This window comes from Engystomops pustulosus, chromosome 4 (genome assembly GCF_040894005.1).
Source record: "Engystomops pustulosus chromosome 4, aEngPut4.maternal, whole genome shotgun sequence".
In the NCBI taxonomy this organism is placed as follows: Eukaryota; Metazoa; Chordata; class Amphibia; order Anura; family Leptodactylidae; genus Engystomops; species Engystomops pustulosus.
This window is the reverse complement of record NC_092414.1, coordinates 9,118,148-9,144,236: the sequence shown is the minus strand read 5'-3', so window position 1 is coordinate 9,144,236 and position 26,089 is coordinate 9,118,148. Positions and strand designations below refer to the sequence as shown.

The 26,089-nt window shown below is 45.1% G+C and overlaps 1 protein-coding gene across 1 annotated transcript in view; it reads right to left on the bottom strand.

Annotated features, from left to right (window-relative positions):
• Window positions 1-26,089, bottom strand: part of ITPR2 (inositol 1,4,5-trisphosphate receptor type 2) — a 207,989-nt gene that overhangs the window by 148,889 nt on the left and 33,011 nt on the right. Inside the window, exons 3-17 of the mRNA XM_072145070.1 lie at window positions 21,250-21,365; window positions 19,805-19,891; window positions 16,418-16,576; window positions 16,198-16,296; window positions 16,027-16,110; window positions 15,687-15,833; window positions 15,490-15,585; window positions 10,954-10,995; window positions 8,772-8,923; window positions 6,730-6,829; window positions 6,288-6,448; window positions 4,349-4,490; window positions 4,103-4,264; window positions 2,032-2,204; window positions 1,828-1,947 (exon numbers count right to left, since the gene is read on the bottom strand). Of these exons, the coding sequence (XP_072001171.1) occupies window positions 1,828-1,947; window positions 2,032-2,204; window positions 4,103-4,264; window positions 4,349-4,490; window positions 6,288-6,448; window positions 6,730-6,829; window positions 8,772-8,923; window positions 10,954-10,995; window positions 15,490-15,585; window positions 15,687-15,833; window positions 16,027-16,110; window positions 16,198-16,296; window positions 16,418-16,576; window positions 19,805-19,891; window positions 21,250-21,365 (1,840 nt within the window). The remainder of the gene's footprint in view (window positions 1-1,827; window positions 1,948-2,031; window positions 2,205-4,102; window positions 4,265-4,348; window positions 4,491-6,287; window positions 6,449-6,729; window positions 6,830-8,771; window positions 8,924-10,953; window positions 10,996-15,489; window positions 15,586-15,686; window positions 15,834-16,026; window positions 16,111-16,197; window positions 16,297-16,417; window positions 16,577-19,804; window positions 19,892-21,249; window positions 21,366-26,089) is intronic.

Genomic DNA, 26,089 nt, shown 5'->3' with positions numbered 1-26,089 from the left:
ATTCTTGTACATAGGGGGCAGTATTATAGTAGTTATATTCTTGTACATAGGGGGCAGTATTAGAGCAGTTATATTCTTGTACATAGGGGGCAGTATTATAGCAGTTATATTCTTGTACATAGGGGGCAGTATTATAGTAGTTATATTCTTGTACATAGGGGGCAGTATTATAGTAGTTATATTCTTGTACATAGGGGGCAGTATTATAGTAGTTATATTCCTGTACATAGGGGGCAGTATTATAGTAGTTATATTCCTGTACATAGGGGGCAGTATTATAGTAGTTATATTCCTGTACATAGGGGGCAGTATTATAGTAGTTATATTTTTGTACATAGGGGGCAGTATTGTAGTAGTTATATTCTTGTACACAGGGGGCAGCATTATAGTAGTTATATTCTTGTACACAGAGGGCAGTATTATAGTAGTTATATTCTTGTACATAGAGGGCAGTATTATAGTAGTTATATTCTTGTACATAGGGGGCAGTATTATAGTAGTTATATTCTTGTACATAGGGGGCAGTATTATAGTAGTTATATTCTTGTACATAGGGGGCAGTATTGTAGTAGTTATATTCTTGTACATAGGGGGCAGTATTATAGTAGTTATATTCTTGTACATAGGGGGCAGTATTATAGTAGTTATATTCTTGTACATAGGGGGCAGTATTATAGTAGTTATATTCCTGTACATAGGGGACAGTATTATAGTAGTTATATTCTTGTACATAGGGGGCAGTATTATAGTAGTTATATTCCTGTACATAGGGGACAGTATTATAGTAGTTATATTCTTGTACATAGGGGGCAGTATTATAGTAGTTATATTCCTGTACATAGGGGCAGTATTATAGTAGTTATATTCTTGTACATAGGGGGCAGTATTATAGTAGTTATAGTCTTGTACATAGGGGGCAGTATTATAGTAGTTCTATTCCTGTACATAGGGGGCAGTATTATAGTAGTTATATTCTTGTACATAGGGGGCAGTATTATAGTAGTTATATTCTTGTACATAGGGGGCAGTATTATAGCAGTTATATTCCTGTACATAGGGGGCAGTATTATAGTAGTTATATTCCTGTACATAGGGGACAGTATTATAGTAGTTATATTCCTGTACATAGGGGGCAGTATTATAGTAGTTATATTCTTGTACATAGGGGGCAGTATTATAGTAGTTATATTCTTGTACATAGGGGACAGTATTATAGTAGTTATATTCCTGTACATAGGGGGCAGTATTATAGTAGTTATATTCCTGTACATAGGGGGCAGTATTATAGTAGTTATATTCCCGTACATAGGGGACAGTATTATAGTAGTTATATTCCTGTACATAGGGGGCAGTATTATAGTAGTTATATTCTTGTACATAGGGGGCAGTATTATAGTAGTTATATTCTTGTACATAGGGGGCAGTATTATAGTAGTTATATTCTTGTACATAGGGGGCAGTATTATAGTAGTTATATTCTTGTACAATGGGGGCAGTATTATAGTAGTTATATTCCTGTACATAGGGGGCAGTATTATAGTAGTTATATTCTTGTACATAGGGGGCAGTATTATAGTAGTTATATTCTTGTACATAGGGGGCAGTATTATAGTAGTTATATTCTTGTACATAGGGGGCAGTATTATAGTAGTTATATTCTTGTACATAGGGGGCAGTATTATAGTAGTTATATTCTTGTACATAGGGGGCAGTATTATAGTAGTTATATTCCTGTACATAGGGGGCAGTATTATAGTAGTTATATTCTTTTATTATAAGTCCACGCCCTATGACACTTGACAAATAGAGAAATATAATAAATCCTACTTGGTCTGGATGAGGATATCTGCATTTCCTGGGCTCAGCATGAACTTGCAGATCAGCTCTTGTGTAACAGGGATTGCAGTTGTATTTGACACACACAAATCTGATAGATAATCCAAAAATCTAGAAGATGGAAATAACAAGTTATTATAGAGATACAATAGTATGACACTACAGGAGGAGGAGCGCGGCCTCCATGACACTGACCTGGGTTCTCTGTTCCGTCTTAATAAATTTACAAAGGTCTCGATCTCTTTGGCGGTGATATGTTTCTCCAGTAGTTTGCGGTTGTTATGTAGCAGAGCTGTGATTGTGTCTTCTGCCAGGATATCGTATCCGATCTGCGACTGCATGACGCAGAAATGCTTTGCGATGTATTCCTGGAGGTGGACATAGAGGAGAGAAGTTCACCAGAATACTCCATGAAGGGATCAGAGACTTGTGACCGAAGACTAGAGCAAAAGACCCCGGGGGCAAGAAAGTACAGAGATAGCGACTCCTCCTCTGAAGTTATCGTAATAAGGTTATAAGAGACACATGACCGAGAGGGAGAGACCACAGGAAACAGAGACACATTGTATACTGAACATTATACCCCAGAGCTGCACTCACTATTCTGCTGCTGGTGGAGTCACTGTGTACATACATGACATTACTTATCCTGTACTGATCCTGAGTTACATCCTGTATTATACTCCAGAGCTGCACTCACTATTCTGCTGCTGGTGCAGTCACTGTGTACATACATGACATTACTTATCCTGTACTGATCCTGAGTTACATCCTGTATTATACCCCAGAGCTGCACTCACTATTCTGCTGCTGGTGCAGTCACTGTGTACATACATGACATTACTTATCCTGTACTGATCCTGAGTTACATCCTGTATTATACCCCAGAGCTGCACTCACTATTCTGCTGCTGGTGCAGTCACTGTGTACATACATGACATTACTTATCCTGTACTGATCCTGAGTTACATCCTGTATTATACTCCAGAGCTGCACTCACTATTCTGCTGCTGGTGCAGTCACTGTGTACATACATGACATTACTTATCCTGTACTGATCCTGAGTTACATCCTGTATTATACCCCAGAGCTGCACTCACTATTCTGCTGCTGGTGCAGTCACTGTGTACATACATGACATTACTTATCCTGTACTGATCCTGAGTTACATCCTGTATTATACTCCAGAGCTGCACTCACTATTCTGCTGCTGGTGCAGTCACTGTGTACATACATGACATTACTTATCCTGTACTGATCCTGAGATACATCCTGTATTATACCCCAGAGCTGCACTCACTATTCTGCTGCTGGTGCAGTCACTGTGTACATACATGACATTACTTATCCTGTACTGATCCTGAGTTACATCCTGTATTATACCCCAGAGCTGCACTCACTATTCTGCTGCTGGTGCAGTCACTGTGTACATACATGACATTACTTATCCTGTACTGATCCTGAGTTACATCCTGTATTATACCCCAGAGCTGCACTCACTATTCTGCTGCTGGTGCAGTCACTGTGTACATACATGACATTACTTATCCTGTACTGATCCTGAGTTACATCCTGTATTATACCCCAGAGCTGCACTCACTATTCTGCTGCTGGTGCAGTCACTGTGTACATACATGACATTACTTATCCTGTACTGATCCTGAGTTACATCCTGTATTATACCCCAGAGCTGCACTCACTATCCTGCTGCTGGTGCAGTCACTGTGTACATAGATGACATTACTTATCCTGTACTGATCCTGAGTTACATCCTGTATTATACTCCAGAGCTGCACTCACTATTCTGCTGCTGGTGCAGTCACTGTGTACATACATGACATTACTTATCCTGTACTGATCCTGAGATACATCCTGTATTATACCCCAGAGCTGCACTCACTATTCTGCTGCTGGTGCAGTCACTGTGTACATACATGACATTACTTATCCTGTACTGATCCTGAGTTACATCCTGTATTATACCCCAGAGCTGCACTCACTATTCTGCTGCTGGTGCAGTCACTGTGTACATACATGACATTACTTATCCTGTACTGATCCTGAGTTACATCCTGTATTATACCCCAGAGCTGCACTCACTATTCTGCTGCTGGTGCAGTCACTGTGTACATACATGACATTAGTTATCCTGTACTGATCCTGAGTTACATCCTGTATTATACCCCAGAGCTGCACTCACTATTCTGCTGCTGGTGCAGTGTCAGTACACATAGATTCCCATTGTTGTGAGGCTCTTTGCAGTCACCTGGTTCTTGCGATAGTCCTGTTGTGAATGTCTCAGGACCCGATAGCACAGTCGGAGGATGTACTTGTACGGGGCGTATCTCTGGTCTCCCAGGTCTTCAAGTCGAAGCATGGAGCCTTCACCGGCCTTGTCTTTAAATGGAGCCTTTAAGATGCCAAAAATCTGCAGAGCAAAGTTTAAAAAAAAATTAGCATCAACTAACAAATAATTCATAGTCAATGTCAATTGCTGCGAAGATTCTCTCACCTGCGCCAAAATATTCTGCTCCCTCATTAGCTTTTGTCTCTCCCGATTGGGTTTGGTGACCACAACGTCCAGAACCTCCTGCCCGTTATTAGGAACGCCGGCCACGAAGAAGATCAGATCCTCCAGAAGTTTAGTGACAAACCTGAAAGGAAGAATAACAGCGGTGACTAATGGAGATCATCTTCTTCAATGGAACTACATCAGAGGAGGAGCTTGTATGGCTATCTCCCAGGATGCACCTGGGTTGTCCTATTCCAAATTTAAGTCAGACTTAAGTTAATCAGAGTCTTACTCGATGCTGACGAGGGAAGAGAATCCTAAATCTTTGGTTTGAGCCTACCCTTAGTCACGTTTCAAGGCACTTTTATGGGTCAGTCATTGAGTTTCAAGTTAGCTACCTATAGGTGGCAGCATAGGGTGCTTTAAACCTATAGTAGGTATCACCTATGAGAATCAGTCCACCAGAAGGGAGCACTTAAAGGGGATATTTGTCCCCTATGGACATGTCTGATCTTTGCAGAAGTCAGACTCCCAGGACCCAGCAATAACAACCCAAAGCTGGACTTTAGGTCCACCTGAACTTGCCAGTATAGACTAGGACTTGCAATCTTGTCAGCCATTTAGGAGGTCCTAAACATGATAAGAGTGAAGGAAAACTGGAACAAAGCATGCTGGGAGGTGACAGTATAATCAAGAAGCTCAGATCAAGCATCACAAATGGTGGAGAATGCGGGCAATTGTCTGTCATGAGTTCAAATAGCACAACTATCCCTATATTGTTCCTCCCCATGCCTGTAAAGTTCCACAGTCCATTCTCTTTTGAGTACAGCTTCCTGATTGACAAGGGACCTGCTTTCAGCCATGTGTGACTTAGCTCAGCTCCTCGGATGGTGGAGAATGCGGACAATTGTCTGTCATGAGTTCTAATAGGGAGCAATGCTCTGCAGCGCTTAAAACATGAAACCTGCTCAGATTAGTGGGGAGATGGATGTTATAGGGTTTGAGGGCACTAAAGAAAACTTGTTGGTTTAAATAACTCACAGTAAGTATAACTTTGAAAACTGCTATTATAAAGCAGTACAACTATCCCTATATTGTTCTACTTTACAATTGTATAGTTCCACAGTCCGTTCATAAAGATGATTCCCCATCCACGCAAATAACCACATGTGAGTTTGATCATCGTCTTTCACCCGATCTGAGTCTGGCATATCCATGTCCGTTTTGTTCAGCTACGCCTCCAGCTCAGGGATGAGAAAGAAGCTGACTGTGTGTGACTTGCTGAAGAGAATTCCTGAGAGCTGATTTTTCGTCAGTGAGTCAGGTCGCCCGCAGCCCCGTCTCTCTCATTCCTGAGGCAGGAGACTTGGCGGAGCCTGAAGGACAGGAATAAGCCAAAATCAAATGAAGTCATTTGCATAGTTGTTGAATCGACTTTAGGAGCTTTAAAGGCATGGATAGGAGCACTATATGGATAGTTGTACTGTTTTATTATAGCAGTTTTCAAAGTTATGTTCAGTGAGTGTGGGTTATTTTTACTGACAGGTTCCCTTTAGTTCCCTCAAATCCTACAACTTCCATCATCTCGCATATCAATCTGAGCAGGTTTCAGGTTTTAAGTGCTCCAGAGCATCGCTTCCTATGAGAACTCATGACAGACACTTGCCCGCATTCTCCACCATCTGAGGAGCTGGGCTAAGTCACACACGGCTGAGGAGAAAGCAGGCCCCTTGTCAATCAGGAAGCTGTGCACAAAAAAGAACAGACTGTGGAATTTTACAGGCATGGGGAGGAACAATATAGGGATAGTTGTGCTGCTGTATTACAGTTATCAATCAAAGATATGTTGAATTAGAATGGGTGAGTAGGTTCCCTTTAACCCTTTGACATGAAAAATGTTGTAAAAAATGTATGGATTTGTAGTGGGTAGTTGTCCGACCTCCGCTCGTTCTGTGTGATGGTTCCATATTCCAACTTCTTCACCGTGGACGCTAACACTTTATTGGCGTCGTTAGCGAAGTCCAGGTCACGCACTTCGGAAAGCGGGACAGAAATTATAGCAAACGCCTCCTTGTCCTCCTTAGCCTGACACGTCCCAATCTAGAGGACACAAGACAGCGGTAAATACACTGTAATAGATAAATATTATAGAAGGGGAAGGATAAACTAAAATAATTTTAAAAAACCTTAATAAAAATGTAAAAAGTAATAAAAAATGACCATGAAATGATGATAAAAAATTATCATTTTATACAGCAGGGATGAGGACACAATATTATTAATTATTCTCATGCCTACTGTACACTATAAAACATCCTGTATAGATCGAGAGAGCTGCGGAAGTTCCGCTCTCCCAATGTGGCCTAGAACAGGACTTGTACCTTTAACATTACAGGTCTCTCCTCATCCGTGTCGATGGGTATACTAGTGCTAGTAACCCAGGTGTTTGTACACAGGTGACGCAGGCGGACGTAGGAGTTCCTGCAAATGGAGAAGAATACACACAGTGATGTCACAGTACAGGGATAATACACACAGTGATGTCACAGTACAGGGATAATACACACAGTGATGTCACAGTACAGGGATAATACACACAGTGATGTCACAGTACAGGGATAATACACACAGGGATGTCACAGTACAGGGATAATACACACAGTGATGTCACAGTACAGGGATAATACACACAGTGATGTCACAGTACAGGGATAATACACACAGTGATGTCACAGTACAGGGATAATACACACAGTGATGTCACAGTACAGAGATAATACACACAGTGATGTCACAGTACAGGATAATACACACAGTGATGTCACAGTACAGGGATAATAAACACAGTGATGTCACAGTACAGGGATAATACACACCGTGATGTCACAGTACAGGGATAATACACACGGTGATGTCACAGTACAGGGAGAATACACACAGTGATGTCACAGTACAGGGATAATACACACAGTGATGTCACAGTACAGGGATAATACACACAGTGATGTCACAGTACAGAGATAATACACACAGTGATGTCACAGTACAGAGATAATACACACAGTGATGTCACTGTACAGGGATAATACACACAGTGATGTCACAGTACAGGGATAATACACACCGTGATGTCACAGTACAGGGATAATACACACGGTGATGTCACAGTACAGGGATACTACACACAGTGATGTCACAGTACAGGGATAATACACACAGTGATGTCACAGTACAGGGATAATACACACAGTGATGTCACAGTACAGGGAGAATACACACAGTGATGTCACAGTACAGGGATAATACACACAGTGATGTCACAGTACAGGGATAATACACACAGTGATGTCACAGTACAGAGATAATACACACAGTGATGTCACAGTACAGAGATAATACACACAGTGATGTCACTGTACAGGGATAATACACACAGTGATGTCACAGTACAGAGATAATACACACAGTGATGTCACAGTACAGGGATAATACACACAGTGATGTCACAGTACAGAGATAATACACACAGTGATGTCACAGTACAGGGATAATACACACAGTGATGTCACAGTACAGGGATAATACACACAGTGATGTCACAGTACAGGGATAATACACGCAGTGATGTCACAGTACAGGATAATACACACAGTGATGTCACAGTACAGGGAGAATACACACAGTGATGTCACAGTACAGGGATAATACACGCAGTGATGTCACAGTACAGGGATAATACACACAGTGATGTCACAGTACAGGGAGAATACACACAGTGATGTCACAGTACAGAGATAATACACACAGTGATGTCACAGTACAGGATAATACACACAGTGATGTCACAGGACAGGGATAATACACACAGTGATGTCACAGTACAGAGATAATACACACAGCGATGTCACAGTACAGGGATAAAACACGCAGTGATGTCACAGTACAGGGATAATACACACAGTGATGTCACAGTACAGGGAGAATACACACAGTGATGTCACAGTACAGGGATAATACACACAGTGATGTCACAGTACAGGGATAATACACACAGTGATGTCACAGTACAGGGATAATACACACAGTGATGTCACAGTACAGAGATAATACACACAGTTATGTCACAGTACAGGGATAATATGCACAGTGATGTCACAGTACAGGGATAATACACACAGTGATGTCACAGTACAGAGATAATACACACAGTGATGTCACAGTACAGAGATAATACACACAGTGATGTCACAGTACAGAGATAATACACACAGTTATGTCACAGTACAGGGATAATATGCACAGTGATGTCACAGTACAGGGATAATACACACATGTATGTGTAGGTGGTGGTATAGGTGTCTCTGTGTATAATGTGCGGGGCAGTAGTATATATATATAGCCCCTGGCGCGGCGCTGGTAGTACCTTGGCACCAGGCAGTCTGCCCTCTGCAGGGTGGTGGCGTCCAGCTCAAAGAGAGAGGCGATATCATTCCCATGAGGCACGGACACCAGGGTGAACATGATCTTCTCCCCCGCCGGCCACTTCCTCTTGGGCACCGGCATCTCGCCCTCCCTCTGGAAGAGACACCGAACCATTAACACAGTGCTGGACTTCTCACAGCTGAGGGTTTGTTACAATTTCAGATTTTTCCATTGTAACAAATTATTAGGTCTGGGGGAGAGATCAATGTGGGGATTGCATTGACTGGGTGCAACTGTAACAAACCCTCAGCTGTAAGGAGTATCAAATATTAGACGAAGTTTACTTTTTTAGAAAAAGTTTGGGGAATTTTCCTAAATCTTGATGACGGGAGGGGGAGGGGGGGGGGATGTCTCGGAGGACCAGTGACTGCAATCCTCCGCTCCCGCTCACACCTCGGTGACTGACTCACTGGTGAGTCATCTACGTTTTTAGCAGAGACATCGCGCTCCGGCTCTCGAGACGCCTTGGAAGACACGGGCGATGAGATCCCCCCCCCCCCCCCCCCCGGCTCCTATAATAAACAGAAGTGTGAGCAGCGTAGAGAGAGGATTGTGCAGCAGATGTGACATGACCCCTGGACCCCGGGCACCGAGCAACGGGGGGTACACAGAGGCACCAACCCGCCTCAATCATCCCAGAGCACAGAGGCCCCGGCATCAGGAGAAATATTACACATCCTGTATTATACCCCAGAGCTGCACTCACTATTCTGCTGCTGGTGCAGTCACTGTGTACATACATGACATTACTTATCCTGTACTGATCCTGAGTTATATCCTGTATTATACCCCAGAGCTGCACTCACCATTCTGCTGCTGGTGCAGTCACTGTGTACATACATGACATTACTTATCCTGTACTGATCCTGAGTTACATCCTGTATTATACTCCAGAGCTGCACTCACTATTCTGCTGCTGGTGCAGTCACTGTGTACATACATGACATTACTTATCCTGTACTGATCCTGAGTTACATCCTGTATTATACCCCAGAGCTGCACTCACTATTCTGCTGCTGGTGCAGTCACTGTGTACATACATGACATTACTTATCCTGTACTGATCCTGAGTTACATCCTGTATTATACCCCAGAGCTGCACTCACTATTCTGCTACTGGTGCAGTCACTGTGTACATACATGACATTACTTATCCTGTACTGATCCTGAGTTACATCCTGTATTATACCCCAGAGCTGCACTCACTATTCTGCTGCTGGTGCAGTCACTGTGTACATACATGACATTACTTATCCTGTACTCATCCTGAGTTACATCCTGTATTATACCCCAGAGCTGCACTCACTATTCTGCTGGTGGTGCAGTCACTGTGTACATACATGACATTACTTATCCTGTACTGATCCTGAGTTACATCCTGTATTACACCCCAGAGCTGCACTCACTATTCTGCTGCTGGTGCAGTCACTGTGTACATACATGACATTACTTATCCTGTACTGATCCTGAGTTACATCCTGTATTATACTCCAGAGCTGCACTCACTATTCTGCTGCTGGTGCAGTCACTGTGTACATACATGACATTACTTATCCTGTACTGATCCTGAGTTACATCCTGTATTATACTCCAGAGCTGCTCTCACTATTCTGCTGCTGGTGCAGTCACTGTGTACATACATGACATTACTTATCCTGTACTGATCCTGAGTTACATCCTGTATTATACTCCAGAGCTGCACTCACTATTCTGCTGCTGGTGCAGTCACTGTGTACATACATGACATTACTTATCCTGTACTGATCCTGAGTTACATCCTGTATTATACTCCAGAGCTGCACTCACTATTCTGCTGCTGGTGCAGTCACTGTGTACATACATGACATTACTTATCCTGTACTGATCCTGAGTTACATCCTGTATTATACCCCAGAGCTGCACTCACTATTCTGCTGCTGGTGCAGTCACTGTACTGGGGTATTTTCATGGTAAATACATGACATGCATTAGCTTGTGATTCTCAATGTCACCTGTGGGGGTGCTGCAGGGAAACCTCATCAATCACAACCAATTTCCAATCATTTTTAGGCGCCAAATTGGGTGGACACCCCCTATAATCTATGGGAGAATCAGTCCTACAGGTAGGTTCACTATGGACTTACCGTAACTTTGCCATCGCTGACATCCCGATAATCTGGGTTGATCTGAAATAGAAAGAAATCTTAGTCCTTACTTGTAATTTATAGATAAAGCGACGGATGAGGCGCGCTGCAGGGGTCAGCCAGAGGGGGCGCTAATTACACCTCTACCTACCTGTTTATAGCCCCCAATCTACCCAGAAATGGAGGTAGGTAATAAGTCTATGTGTGACCCCCGCTATATGCGCTCAGAAGGGGGCAGTCTAATTACGGAGACGTCGTATAGAGAAAGCAGCGCCTGCGCTCGCACGTGTTCACACTGCAGGGAATCTGCGCAGCGTCTCAAACGTCTCTAAGTGTCCGGAGACACGGGGAAATCTGAGAAGGTTTATGGTGAGAAGAAGCGATGATAACACATGTACCGGGCGTCAGGGGAGACGTAGTATATAGTGACACAGACTGCCCCAAACACAGTGACATGACCCTCCATCCTCCATGCTTTACACTGCAGCCCTGTCCCTCCATGCTCCGTGCTTTACACTGCAGCCCTGTCCTTCCGTCCTCCATGCTTTACACTGCAGCTCTGTCCCTCCATCTTCCATGCTTTACACTGCAGCCCTGTCCCTCCATCCTCCATGCTTTACACTGCAGCCCTGTCCCTCCATCCTCCGTGCTTTACACTGCAGCCCTGTCCCTCCATCCTCTACACTGCAGCCCTGTCCCTCCATCCTCCATGCTTTACACTGCAGCACTGTCCCTCCATCCTCCATGCTTTACACTGCAGCCCTGTCCCTCCATCCTCCGTGCTTTACACTGCAGCCCTGTCCCTCCATCCTCCGTGCTTTACACTGCAGCCCTGTCCCTCCATCCTCTGTGCTTTACACTGCAGCCCTGTCCCTCCATCCTCCGTGCTTTACACTGCAGCCCTGTCCCTCCATCCTCCATGCTTTACACTGCAGCTCTGTCCCTCCATCCTCCGTGCTTTACACTGCAGCCCTGTCCCTCCATCCTCTGTGCTTTACACTGCAGCCCTGTCCCTCCATCCTCCGTGCTTTACACTGCAGCCCTGTCCCTCCATCCTCCGTGCTTTACACTGCAGCCCTGTCCCTCCATCCTCTGTGCTTTACACTGCAGCCCTGTCCCTCCATCCTCCATGCTTTACACTGCAGCCCTGTCCCTCCATCCTCCATGCTTTACACTGCAGCCCTGTCCCTCCATCCTCCGTGCTTTACACTGCAGCCCTGTCCCTCCATCCTCTGTGCTTTACACTGCAGCCCTGTCCCTCCATCCTCCGTGCTTTACACTGCAGCCCTGTCCCTCCATCCTCCGTGCTTTACACTGCAGCCCTGTCCCTCCATCCTCCATGCTTTACACTGCAGCCCTGTCCCTCCATCCTCCATGCTTTACACTGCAGCCCTGTCCCTCCATCCTCCATGCTTTACACTGCATATATATATATATATAGACACCCCTGGTTGTAATAGGGGGTCGTGTTGTTCTCATCTCATCCTTAAAAAATCTTCCACAAAATGAAACGTGTCAGCAGCCACATGAATGACACCAGAGCCAGAACCGATCTGGAAGCTGCAGACCTATCACGTTCATAGCGGGTCATGAAGAATCGGGGGGGGTCAGTGTCCGGATCTGGTTCCCCTCCCTATAAATAATCCTGCGGGTAACGAGTGGAAGATTTACTGATGGGTTTCCAGCCTGGGACGTGGCTGAGTGATGGGGCTATACCGCCATCTAGTGCTGGGATTAGGTCCTACCGTATACTACACACAAGTCCACTCCGGCTAATGGGAAACTACTACCCTCAGCGTGTTGTGGTCAGGGTGTTGTAGTCCCTCAATAGCTCACTGGGGTTGTATGTTGCAGACCAGCACTTTAGAGCATATTGTACTTGCACTGATACACTGTAACAAAATATCAGTGTAAGAAAGATCTGGGATTCAGGTGCATCTAGAAATAAAGTCTAAAACTGAAAAATGTGAACAATTAAAAAAAAACAAGAAACACACTGGCTCTGTGGAATTCACCATCTCAATGAGACATTGTCACAGACACATTGTAACAAAACAAGCAAAAGAAGATGAAAGATTTGGCTTTTTAATCCGTCTAGATAATACCGTCCAAAAGAGAAGAATAAAAAGTATAAATAGGAAGACTTCTCTCCAGCTGCAGGTGTTCAGTAGAATTTACTGCCTCACTGACACATTGTAACAAAATAGCAATTGAAAATGAAAGATTTCGGTTTCTGATGCGTCTACATAACAAGTCCAAAAGAGAAAGAACATAAAGAAGACAAAGATAGAACACAACTTCTCTTGTGCTGCAGCCGCTAAGTAGATATCACTGCCCCACCGATACATTGTAACAAAACATTTGGAACAGCGGAGAGATTTGTGGTTTTGACATGTCTAGAAGACTAAGGGTGATGACAAACATGGCGTTTTTAGGCCGTTTTCAAATCGTAAAAAACGCATGCGTTTTCAAAACTAAAAACGTCCCAAGAACGTCATGTGTGACATCACCCTAAGCCAAAATCGATAAAGAAGAGAGGATTAAAGGAGGGAGGAGAAAAAATTAAGAATTCTCATGCACTGCACCTGTTCTGTGGAATTTACTGCCTCGCTGATACATTGTAACAGACTGCAAATAGAAGAGGGAAGTTTGTGCTTCAGATAAAAGAGCGTGGCCTCGAAGAAGACAATTTTGAGGAATGGGTGCATGAGTGATTTCATGGTGCGAACAGCAAGAAAATTACTAATATGTAGAGTGAACACGGAGCAATGTCCCCAAATTTAGTTTGAGACACAAGTCACAATCCAGGACCTGAACAAGAACAGACCACAAGTTGGGCACAGACTTGTCATCCCTCCCTCTCTATATGAACTAAATCTGTTATTCTGCTCTTTCACCACAAGGAGGAGCTGTGATATCAGCAAATGGACATCATGTCCTACCTATACCATACTCTATGCTCCAGTGACCTACCTACCCAACTACCTACCTACCTCACAGCCAGCATGACACTTAATATGCAAGCCAGGTGATAAAAAGTCCTCTGGAATGCAAACCAGACTGGTACATGCTCTCTGCACTGATACACTGTAACAAACCATCATGGCAGGAGTGAGTTCTGTGCTTCGGAAGTGTCTAGAGATAAAGTCTAAATGAAAAAAAATAGAATAAGAAGAAGGAAAATAAGACTTCTCCCGCACTGCTCCTGTTCTGCGGATTTCACTGATACATTGCAACAAACCATCAGGGCAGGACCGAGATCAGTGATTCTGATGTGTCTAAAGAAAAAGAGTATAAGAAGACTTCTCCCGCGCTGCACTGGGTCTGCGGATTTCACTGTCTCACTGACACATTGTAACAAACCATTAGGGCAGGAGTGAGATTGTGATTCTGATGTGTCTAGAGAAAAAGATACAACGTATAAAAGAAAAAGAAGTATAAGAAGACTTCTCCCGCGCTGCACTGGATCTGTGGATTTCACTGTCTCACTGACACATTGTAACAAACGCATGTGGCATCTTATGAAGGTGCACGATGGGAGTTATAGTGAAGGAGGCACCGTACTTCCTTATATCAGGGATGGGGGGGGGGGACGCAGAGAAGCCGCTGTGACCCTGACCCTGTGATCATCAGCCTCTGCTCCGGCCCTTTAAGAAATCAGGAATAGACACAAGTAATTATGTAAATGAGGGCCGGTACCGGGTCACATCTGGCCTTGGTCCAGCGGGCCGCAACAATCGGATCCTTGTCAGGCCGAGCAGCCGAGACGGAGACAAGGAGCAGAGAACGACGTAAAGTGGCGACGATATAACGAGTCCTAAATCACACAGAGATCCCAAAATTCTACAGAAACGCTTCTACATAACCAAGTGCTGGGCCGAGGTATAAAGGTGGGAAGAATCAGGAAGAACCTAAACCTGAGACATCTCCCTGCCGGGTGTCACACAGATCCACAATATCATCACCAATACTACAGAGATACACGAGACATGCACGAGACATCCACCAGAGATACACGAGACATCCACCAGAGATACACGAGACATCTCCCTGCCGGGTGTCAGGTGCAGATCCACAGTATCATCACCAATACTACAGAGATACAGACATGCAGGACGGCGCACACAGGACGGCGCACACAGGACGGCGCACACAGGACGGCGCACACAGGACGGCGCACACAGGACGGCGCACACAGGACGGCACACACAGGACGGCGCACACAGGACGGCGCACACAGGACGGCGCACACAGGACGGCGCACACAGGACGGCGCACACAGGACGGCGCACACAGGACGGCGCACACAGGACGGCGCACACAGGACGGCGCACACAGGACGGCGCACACAGGACGGCGCACACAGGACGGCGCACACAGGACGGCACACACAGGACGGCACACACAGGACGGCACACACAGGACGGCACACACAGGACGGCACACACAGGACGGCACACACAGGACGACACACAGGGGACGACACAGAGGATGATACACAGAGGACACAGAGGATGATACAAGTATAAACCTCACCTCTGCCGCCAAGTAATTCCCAGTGGCCAAGTGCTTGAACCGAAACAAGCTGTTCCACTGACCGGCGCCTCCCCGGCAAGGATCATGGTGGACGACCTATAGAATCACAGGGACAGACCAAATCAGTAACTATAATGTAACAAATAGTATTATACACCAGAGCTGCACTCACTATTCTGCTGCTGTATGACACTTACCTCTATTTCCCACAATGCTTTGGAACTCGTGGCAGAAGTGGCGGACTGTCGTAAAGTCGTCCTGAGGAATATGTGCTGCTTCTTCTCGTACTCATCGCACGTTAGAAATTTCTCCTGTTCTGCGTGGAACAATCTGACCACGTCGCCCTGTGTCATAGGGGATAACAGTTTGTAATTGGAGAGGACTCTAAAGAGAACTGTGCAGCTGCTCAAGGCTGTATAGTTCTCTCTATGTATCATCTCAGTTTCCCTTGATCCCCAAAGCAGATGACAGTATACAGCTCTCCAACTACAACTCCCAGCAGTGTGTGGACGATACGGATACTGTTCGGATACTCACTCCCTTTAAGACGTCGTCCCTGTAATCGCTGTACTTCATGAAGAGCGCCACTTTCCAACTTGTATTACAATTCACAGCATTCACCTGAAACAAACCGAGGGGAGCACATACTTATCCTGTGTCACACATGTGCAATACCCACGTTAACTGAAGAATCCGGGAAGACATTACCTCTTTGCATCCGGGATTATCCAGGAGTTCTATATTACTGGCATGAAGCGGCTGCCCAGCATTTACTGGCATCAGGACCACCTTATCCCCCACCACCACCTGAGAATAAGAGATCATAGACATTAACACTGACACCTGGAGCTGCAGGAAGTGGGAGGAGCATCACTAATACGATAAACGTTACATCCCGGACGAGCCCCCAAGTCCCTCATAGACCCACATTGTCTCCTTCGCTCCGCAGCTTCCAGAAGGGCTGAATGTAGAACCACGAGCCCTCGTTTCCAGCCGCATCCAGGGAGACTCGCATGGCGTTCTTCTCCAGCAACGCTGGAAGTCTCTTATTGACTGTGAGGTATTTGTTACTTTTGATGTGAAGCAACTGGAAAAGGAGAAAAGACACGTAATAAACAAAATCTGTGTATAATACTCTTGTACTGTGACATCACTGTGTGTATTATCCCTGTACTGTGACATCACTGTGTGTATTATCCCTGTACTGTGACATCACTGTGTGTATTATCCCTGTACTGTGACATCACTGTGTGTATTATCCCTGTACTGTGACATCACTGTGTGTATTATCCCTGTACTGTGACATCACTGTGTGTATTATCCCTGTACTGTGACATCACTGTGTGTATTATCCCTGTACTGTGACATCACTGTGTGTATTATCTCTGTACTGTGACATCACTGTGTGTATTATCTCTGTACTGTGACATCACTGTGTGTATTATCTCTGTACTGTGACATCACTGTGTGTATTATCTCTGTACTGTGACATCACTGTGTGTATTATCCCTGTACTGTGACATCACTGTGTGTATTATCTTTGTACTGTGACATCACTGTGTGTATTATCTTTGTACTGTGACATCACTGTGTGTATTATCCCTGTACTGTGACATCACTGTGTGTATTATCCCCTGTACTGTGACATCACTGTGAGTATTATCCCTGTACTGTGACATCACTGTGAGTATTATCTCTGTTCTGTGACATCCCTGTGCGTATTATCCCTGTACTGTGACATCACTGTGTGTATTATCCCTGTACTGTGACATCACTGTGTGTATTATCCCTGTACTGTGACATCACTGTGTGTATTATCTCCTGTACTGTGACATCACTGTGTGTATTGTCCCTGTACTGTGACATCACTGTGTGTATTCTCCCTGTACTGTGACATCACTGTGTGTATTCTCCCTGTACTGTGACATCACTGTGTGTATTCTCCCTGTACTGTGACATCACTGTGTGTATTCTCCCTGTACTGTGACATCACTGTGTGTATTATCTCTGTACTGTGACATCACTGTGTGTATTATCCCTGTACTGTGACATCACTGTGTGTATTATCCCTGTACTGTGACATCACTGTGTATTATCTCCTGTACTGAGACATCACTGTGTGTATTGTCCCTGTACTGTGACATCACTGTGTGTATTCTCCCTGTACTGTGACATCACTGTGTGTATTCTCCCTGTACTGTGACATCACTGTGTGTATTCTCCCTGTACTGTGACATCACTGTGTGTATTCTCCCTGTACTGTGACATCACTGTGTGTATTATCCCTGTACTGTGACATCACTGTGTGTATTATCCCTGTACTGTGACATCACTGTGTGTATTATCTCCTGTACTGTGACATCACTGTGTGTATTATCTCCTGTACTGTGACATCACTGTGTGTATTATCTCCTGTACTGTGACATCACTGTGTGTATTATCCCTGTACTGTGACATCACTGTGTGTATTATCCCTGTACTGTGACATCACTGTGTGTATTATCTCTGTACTGTGACATCACTGTGTGTATTATCCCTGTACTGTGACATCACTGTGTATATTATCCCGGTACTGTGACATCACTGTGTGTATTATCTCTGTACTGTGACATCACTGTGTGTATTATCTCTGTACTGTGATATCACTGCGTGTATTATCCCTGTACTGTGACATCACTGTGTGTATTATCCCTGTACTGTGACATGACTGTGTGTATTATCCCTGTACTGTGACATGACTGTGTGTATTATCCCTGTATTGTGACATCACTGTGTGTATTATCCCTGTACTGTGACATCACTGTGTGTATTACCCCTGTACTGTGACATCACTGTGTGTATTCTCCCTGTACTGTGACATCACTGTGTGTATTATCCTGTACTGTGACATCACTGTGTGTATTACCCCTGTACTGTGACATCACTGTGTGTATTATCCCTGTACTGTGACATCGCTGTGTGTATTATCCCTGTACTGTGACATCACTGTGTGTATTATCCCTGTACTGTGACATCACTAGGTGTATTCTCTGTACTGTGACATCACTGTGTGTATTATCTCTGTACTGTGACATCACTGTGTGTATTCTCCCTGTACTGTGACATCACTGTGTGTATTATCCCTGTACTGTGACATCACTGTGTGTTATCCCTGTACTGTGACATCACTGTGTGTATTATCCCTGTACTGTGACATCACTGTGTGTATTATCCCTGTACTGTGACATCACTGTGTGTATTATCCCTGTACTGTGACATCACTGTGTGTATTATCTCTGTACTGTGACATCACTGTGTGTATTATCCATCTACTGTGACATCACTGTGTGTATTATCTCTGTACTGTGACATCACTGTGTGTATTATCCCTGTACTGTGACATCACTGTGTGTATTATCCCTGTACTGTGACATCACTGTGTGTATTATCCCTGTACTGTGACATCACTGTGTGTATTATCCCTGTACTGTGACATCGCTGTGTGTATTATCCCTGTACTGTGACATCACTGTGTGTATTATCCCTGTACTGTGACATCACTGTGTGTATTATCCCTGTACTGTGACATCACTGTGTGTATTATCCCTGTACTGTGACATCGCTGTGTGTATTATCCCTGTACTGTGACATCACTGTGTGTATTATCCCTGTACTGTGACATCGCTGTGTGTATTATCCCTGTACTGTGACATCGCTGTGTGTATTATCCCTGTACTGTGACATCACTGTGTGTATTATCCCTGTACTGTGACATCACTGTGTGTATTCTCCCTGTACTGTGACATCACTGTGTGTATTCTCCCTGTACTGTGACATCACTGTGTGTATTATCCCTGTACTGTGACATCACTGTGTGTATTATCCCTGTACTGTGACATCACTGTGTGTATTATCCCTGTATTGTGACATCACTGTGTGTATTATCCCTGTACTGTGACATCACTGTGTGTATTCTCCCTGTACTGTGACATCACTGTGTGTATTCTCCCTGTACTGTGGCATCACTGTGTGTATTCTCCCTGTACTGTGACATCACTGTGTGTATTCTCCCTGTACTGTGACATCACTGTGTGTATTCTCCCTGTACTGTGACATCACTGTGTGTATTCTCCCTGTACTGTGACATCACTGTGTGTATTCTCCCTGTACTGTGACATCACTGTGTGTATTCTCCTTGTACTGTGACATCACTGTGTGTATTCTCCCTGTACTGTGACATCACTGTGTGTATTATCCCTGTACTGTGACATCACTGTGTGTATTCTCCCTGTACTGTGACATCACTGTGTGTATTCTCCCTGTACTGTGGTCTCACCTGTATGACGTTGCTGTATTTGACAATCTCCCCCAGCAGTTTTCTGTTCTCGGACTCATTCTGTTTCTGCTCCAGTTCCGCTGCATGCTGCAAGAAGACAATAACCGGAGTCAGTACCACATGGACCGCACAGTCCACATCTCACCTACAGGGGGACCTGCTGCTATCATTACGGAATATGGAATCACCATACTACTCTCCTGAAATACTCTGTGCTGCTGGGGGAGCCACAAGGTTACATTATGAAGTCTCTGCTATGTATTCAGGGCTTAGAGGAAGCTGCCAGGAGAACTGGGTCAGAACACAATGGCCGGAGTGTCTAAAGAGGAACTGCACATGCAAATCCCCCCAGGGGAACAACACAGGGGCCAATCACAGCCAGGTCACCTGGATTACTCTGGTGCATCATTACATAGCAGATGTCTCCATGTCAGGGCATGCTGGGGGTTGTAGTGTCACAACAGATAGTGGCCTAGAAGTCTGGAAGAGGTCTGGAAAAGTGCAGAGGAGTCTAGAAGACAGGGGGTCCACAACGGGGAACACCAAGGGTACTGGAGGAGGAACAGCGGAGTCTAGGAAACAACCTTTCCGCGAGGAAAGGCGCAGGGGCTCCGCGAGGAAAGGCGCAGGGGCTCCGCGAGGAAAGGCGCAGGGCTCCGCGATGGAAGGCGCAGGGCTCCGCGATGGAAGGGGCAGGGGATCCGCAAGCCCCTGCGCCTGTACACATTTCTCGATCTTAAAGGACATCTACCACCAGATTGAAGGGATGTATACAAATCAGACTGAGGGTTTTGAGGCTCCATTAAAACCTATGGAGCCTGGAGCCCCTCAGGGCTCATTTGTATACATTCCTTCATTCTGGTGGTAGATGCCCTTTAACCTCACAGATGCAGGTTTGTTACAAAGCATGACTTTTGCCTCAGTCTGGATTTTATTCTACATTTACAGAATACTGGTGGCCATAACGGCAGTCATCCATCTTTCCCAGAAACAGATAGTTGTAGCTTGATGTTTCAGGGGGTTCTGTATACCCCTGCAGCTCCTCTCTGACCCCCTGAGGACAGGGCGGTGCAGTCACAGATTTCAGATAAAACTCAGCGTCTTCGCACCTCCCTGCTCTTCTAAACACGCTGGGTGCGGCCTCACCCCTGCAGATTATGAGCACTCAGAGAGATCAATGCCAGGAAGCACACGGCACAGGCTGCAAACTCTGCCACCCACCTCAGCAACCTGGACTCCAGACTGATACACTGAAACAAAACATCAGCAGGAATAGTGCAGCGGCTATGTGTGCTGCTGCCCTTTTAAACCCAAATTCACATTCACTCCTATTATATGTGACCCCCTTGAGGCAAGATGGTGGCCATAAGAGGTCAAAATTCTTCAACAGATGTTATCCAATAGGGACTGATAGTTATTGGGATACTGACAGTCTGGGTACTTACCTGTAACTTCTTTAGGAGCGCTGCCTCTGTGTTGTTCCCTTGTTTCGCCTGTTTTGCTTTCCAGAATTGCTTCTGGGCCGAGTATCTGTTCATAGGACAGACTTTAAATAGACAGTCTAAAAACAAGATAAATAACAGAAAAATAAATGTTAAAGACTAAAAATTTACAAAAATATCCAAAAAGTCAGTCTAAATGCAAAGCCCCTCCCCTTTAGTCAGTGACTAATGGAAGTCAGGGTGAACTTTGCGCAGGATATTCTGTTATTTGTCGTCCTCTTATATCTAATCGGACTTTCCAGCTGCTGCTTTTCCCAGAACACATCAAAGGTATCCGGGGTTCTGTTAGCCATTACTATCATTACTGGGGAGGTAAAATACAGACGCCGATATTTACAGACACACAAACACGGAGCCAACAGACCCAGCGATTACGTGTTTCCCCAGCCAGAATCATATATGAGCATGGGGAGACTATAAAGAGCATCTCTTGGAGGATCCAAGACGTCCATGGATAGTGTATAGCGCAATACAGCACCTCTCCTGCGGGAGCGCTGCAGGGAAGCTTAATACTTGCTTCTAGCAGTGCCCCTTTAAGACCCCAAAAACAGTGGAAAACGTAACCATGGTTAGTGCCGGTATTGTAGCACATCTATATAGAACTGAAATCAGCTTAGTTGCAATGCTACACACAACCCATGGTCAGGAGAGGCGCTGTTGTAGAGGAAAGTAGCCAGACAACCCCTTTAATACTCAGTCGTCCTAATTAGTCAAGGTTCTCTGTTCCTGTGTTGTGGCTCCTTGTTTCTCAATAAAAACTGCAGCCTCCCTTTTTAATGAACCGGAAAAATCCCTTTAATGAACCTGAAAAATCCCTTTAATGATCGAGACTTTTAATCCCCAGTTCTCCTAATTTGTGAAGGGTTCCCAAGGATTCCCCAAAAATCTGACACTTATTACTTAATCTGTAGTGAAACAACCCCTCTAAACTTAACAACTTCTACAAGGGCTTCAATTGTCATCATTCTCACACAGGCCTCGTCACCCATAGCAACCAATCAGAGCTCAGCTGTTATTTCAAAAACTGCTGAGGAAAAATGAAGGCTGCGTTGTGATTGGCTCCTATAGGCAACATGGCTTTTTTAATGCAAATCATTATTGAATGCATTTCATTAGTAAGAAAATTGTCCCATTTGCACTTACAGATCTTAAGTATAACCCATGAGGTCAGAGAGAGCGACAAGAACCCCAAAGTTGCCAAAACGAATAGGAAACTCATAAATCACCTAATTTGACTACATCTGACCATGCCACAAGTCTCTTATGGATTGTTACTGGATCCTGTTAATCCCCAATGTAATATTTTAAAGGGCTTTTCTGAGAATTTTGGGGGGGGAAAAAAAACCTAAAACCTGAGATCAGACCCAGTTTACCCATTTAACATATAGTAATTTTGTGTCCCCTGCTAATGTTTAGATTGTCAAGTGACCTTAAAGGGTTTTTGGTGAATTTGGTGTGAAAACGGACTATGGAGGTGGGCGACGGCGCAGGGTCAGCATACATTATCTTTTCCTACTCACACCCCTGTCACACAAAGGTTACTGAAATTCACAGAAAACCATTTAAGGGGTCAAACTGACAGTAAGCAAGGGCATCAAATTTGGGGAATGGCTAATAAAAAAAACATATTGACAAACAATTTTTAACCCCTTAGTGGAAGAGCCAGGCTCTGACGAGGGGCTAATCCTCTATATTGGGCCTGTAACCTTGCAGGTGCTGGGTGCCCTTGTGCTGCGCCCGCTGTAATTAGCCGCGTTATTATCCGGCAAGCAAAAACAAACACAGCAGCGGCCTCTCACGTGGCTCTGTTTGTCATGGCTCAGCGGAGTCAGGAACGTTTCTTCCTGCTTGAAGGACAATTACCCGTCTGTTTCGCCACTGCAAAAAAAAACAGTCGCTGGTTGTCACTGTACACACAGGTGCATGAATCCAGCATGGCAGGAAGGAATACCCAAAAAATCTACCAACAATTTTCAGCTATAATATGTGGGTAAACATACTAGTCACCATTTAGTTTTCCTGCAGCTCCCCCACAGGAGAAACTCAGTATTACACTATACTGGTCCTCCAGATTGTTATACGTTCTTTTTATCTGCTTCCCATTCTAGTGAAGACATGGGGATCCGGAAGACCCTCTCCATTTCATGCTGGGCATATAATAATGAGTTGCCTAATTGGAACAATCCCTTTAATTAAAAAAAACTAAATTATATTTACACTATGTAGGATAGACCAACTGCAAATAGGGTACGTTTTCTGAAGAGAACAACCCCTTTAATTGTAAAGAAGTAGACTGGTCGCAAAGAGTATCTGGGAAATATTTGGAAAATCCAACATTGTCATACAGCCTTTCCATGTGGTGGTGCTCCAGGCAAACTGAGCACTTAAGGTAGTTGTTTTTTTTTTACATAGGAGGGAAATCCATTTTCAAACAACTCATTAGAAGAGTATCCCCTGCCTGCTACCCTCATCTTATGTCTAAAGGGGAGACCAGCTGGAAAGAAAATAAATTTCTACATGGAGGACCTAACACTGTAATACTCTATTTCACCTGTGGAGGCGCTGTAGGAAAAGTGAAAACTTGATTGCAGCTTCCTTAAGAAATAACAGCTGATCGCTGATGACTTGCAAACGTCTTATTTTATGAAGGGTCACTTCAGCCAAAGTTTAGAGAAGTGGATACATTCTATAATGTGGCACAAAAAATATTCCCTTATATCAGATCTATACATTTATTTAAAGTAGATGGGGTTATATCACACATAGAAGCAACTATATGATAACCGGGTGCTACGGAAACACCCCCCACCCCTGCCAGCCCCCGTGTGTGCCTTTAATGGTCCAATAAGAGTAAGGCGCCCGGAGTATAACCGGAAATTTCTGAATTGTATTTTCCAGTTTTTTTTAAAGAACTTGCCAGAATCGTGTTGGTTTCCTCAGGAAGAAAGTCATTATACAATAAAGTTATATCATGGGGGAACAGGAAAACACATTTCCTTTAAGACCACAAAAAATAAAAATTTAAAGGGAAAGTTAGATAGGAATTCAGGTTAAGGGAAACTTGCATTCCCAAAATAAAGAGAGTCTACCGAAAACGGGTAGGTGCAGACGGGAGAACTACCCTTATACGCAAGTTATATTTCTGTGGACTTTTTACTTAACATGAACGGACATAAAAATTTTTTAATACAATGGGAAAAAGTCCCTATCCAATACGGAAAATCCCTTTATGTCCATGAAATCCCCTGGATCGTAATCAGATCACAGTGATCGCTTGTGGAAGAGCTTTACAGGAAGTGTTCAATTTCCCTACAGTGACACCACTGGAGAAATAACGTATTACACCCATTTCATTGCAATCAATGGGCTGTTTATATCAGTCGTTCCCAACCACCAGGCCGCGGACCAAGACTGAGCCGTGGAGCACCTGGTCCCTTATTTTTAAGGGGGCTGCCATGGGGCCATTATTATGGGCGGGCTGCCATAGGGCCATTACTAAGGGGGGGCTGCCATGGGGACATTATTATAGGCAGGGCTGCCATGGGGCCATTACTATGGGGGGGGGGCTGCCATGGGGCCATTACTATGGGGGAGGGGGCTGCCATGGGGCCATTACTATGGGGGAGGGGGCTGCCATGGGGCCATTACTATGGGGGAGGGGGCTGCCATGGGGCCATTACTATGGGGGAGGGGGCTGCCATGGGGCCATTACTATGGGCGGGCTGCCATGGGGCCATTACTATGGGCGGGCTGCCATGGGGCCATTACTATGGGCGGGCTGCCATGGGGCCATTACTATGGGCGGGCTGCCATGGGGCCATTACTATGGGCGGGCTGCCATGGGGCCATTACTATGAGCGGGCTGCCATGGGGCCATTACTATGGGCGGCTGCCATGGGGCCATTACTATGGGCGGGCTGCCATGGGGCCATTACTATGGGCGGGCTGCCATGGGGACTTTACTATGGGGGGCTGCCATAAGAATATTACTATGGGGGTGCTGCCATAAGGATATTACTATGGGGGTGCTGCCATAAGGATATTACTATGGGGGTGCTGCCATAAGAATATTACTATGAGGGGCTGCCATGAGGACATTGCTATGGGGGGGCTGCCATGGGGACATTGCTATGGGGGGGCTGCCATGGGGACATTACTATGGGGGTGCTGCCATAAGGATATTACTATGGGGGTGCTGCCATAAGAATATTACTATGGGGGGCTGCCATGAGGACATTGCTATGGGGGGGCTGCCATGGGGACATTACTATGGGGGTGCTGCCATAAGGATATTACTATGGGGGTGCTGCCATAAGAATATTACTATGGGGGGCTGCCATAAGGACATTGCTATGGGGGGGCTGCCATGGGGACATTGCTATGGGGGGGCTGCCATAAGGATATTACTATGGGGGTGCTGCCATAAGAATATTACTATGGGGGGCTTCCATGAGGACATTGCTATGGGGGGGCTGCCATGGGGACATTGCTATGGGGGGGCTGCCATGGGGACATTGCTATGGGGGGGCTGCCATGGGGACATTGCTATGGGGGGGCTGCCATGGGGACATTGCTACGGGGGGGCTGCCATGGGGACATTGCTATGGGGGGGCTGCCATGAGGACATTGCTATGGGGGGGCTGCCATGGGGACATTGCTATGGGGGGGCTGCCATTGGGACATTGCTATGGTGGCTGTGAAGGGGACATTACTATGGGGGCTGTGATGGGGACATTACTATGAGAGCTGGGCAGGCGATATTACTATTGGGTGCTGTACGTTT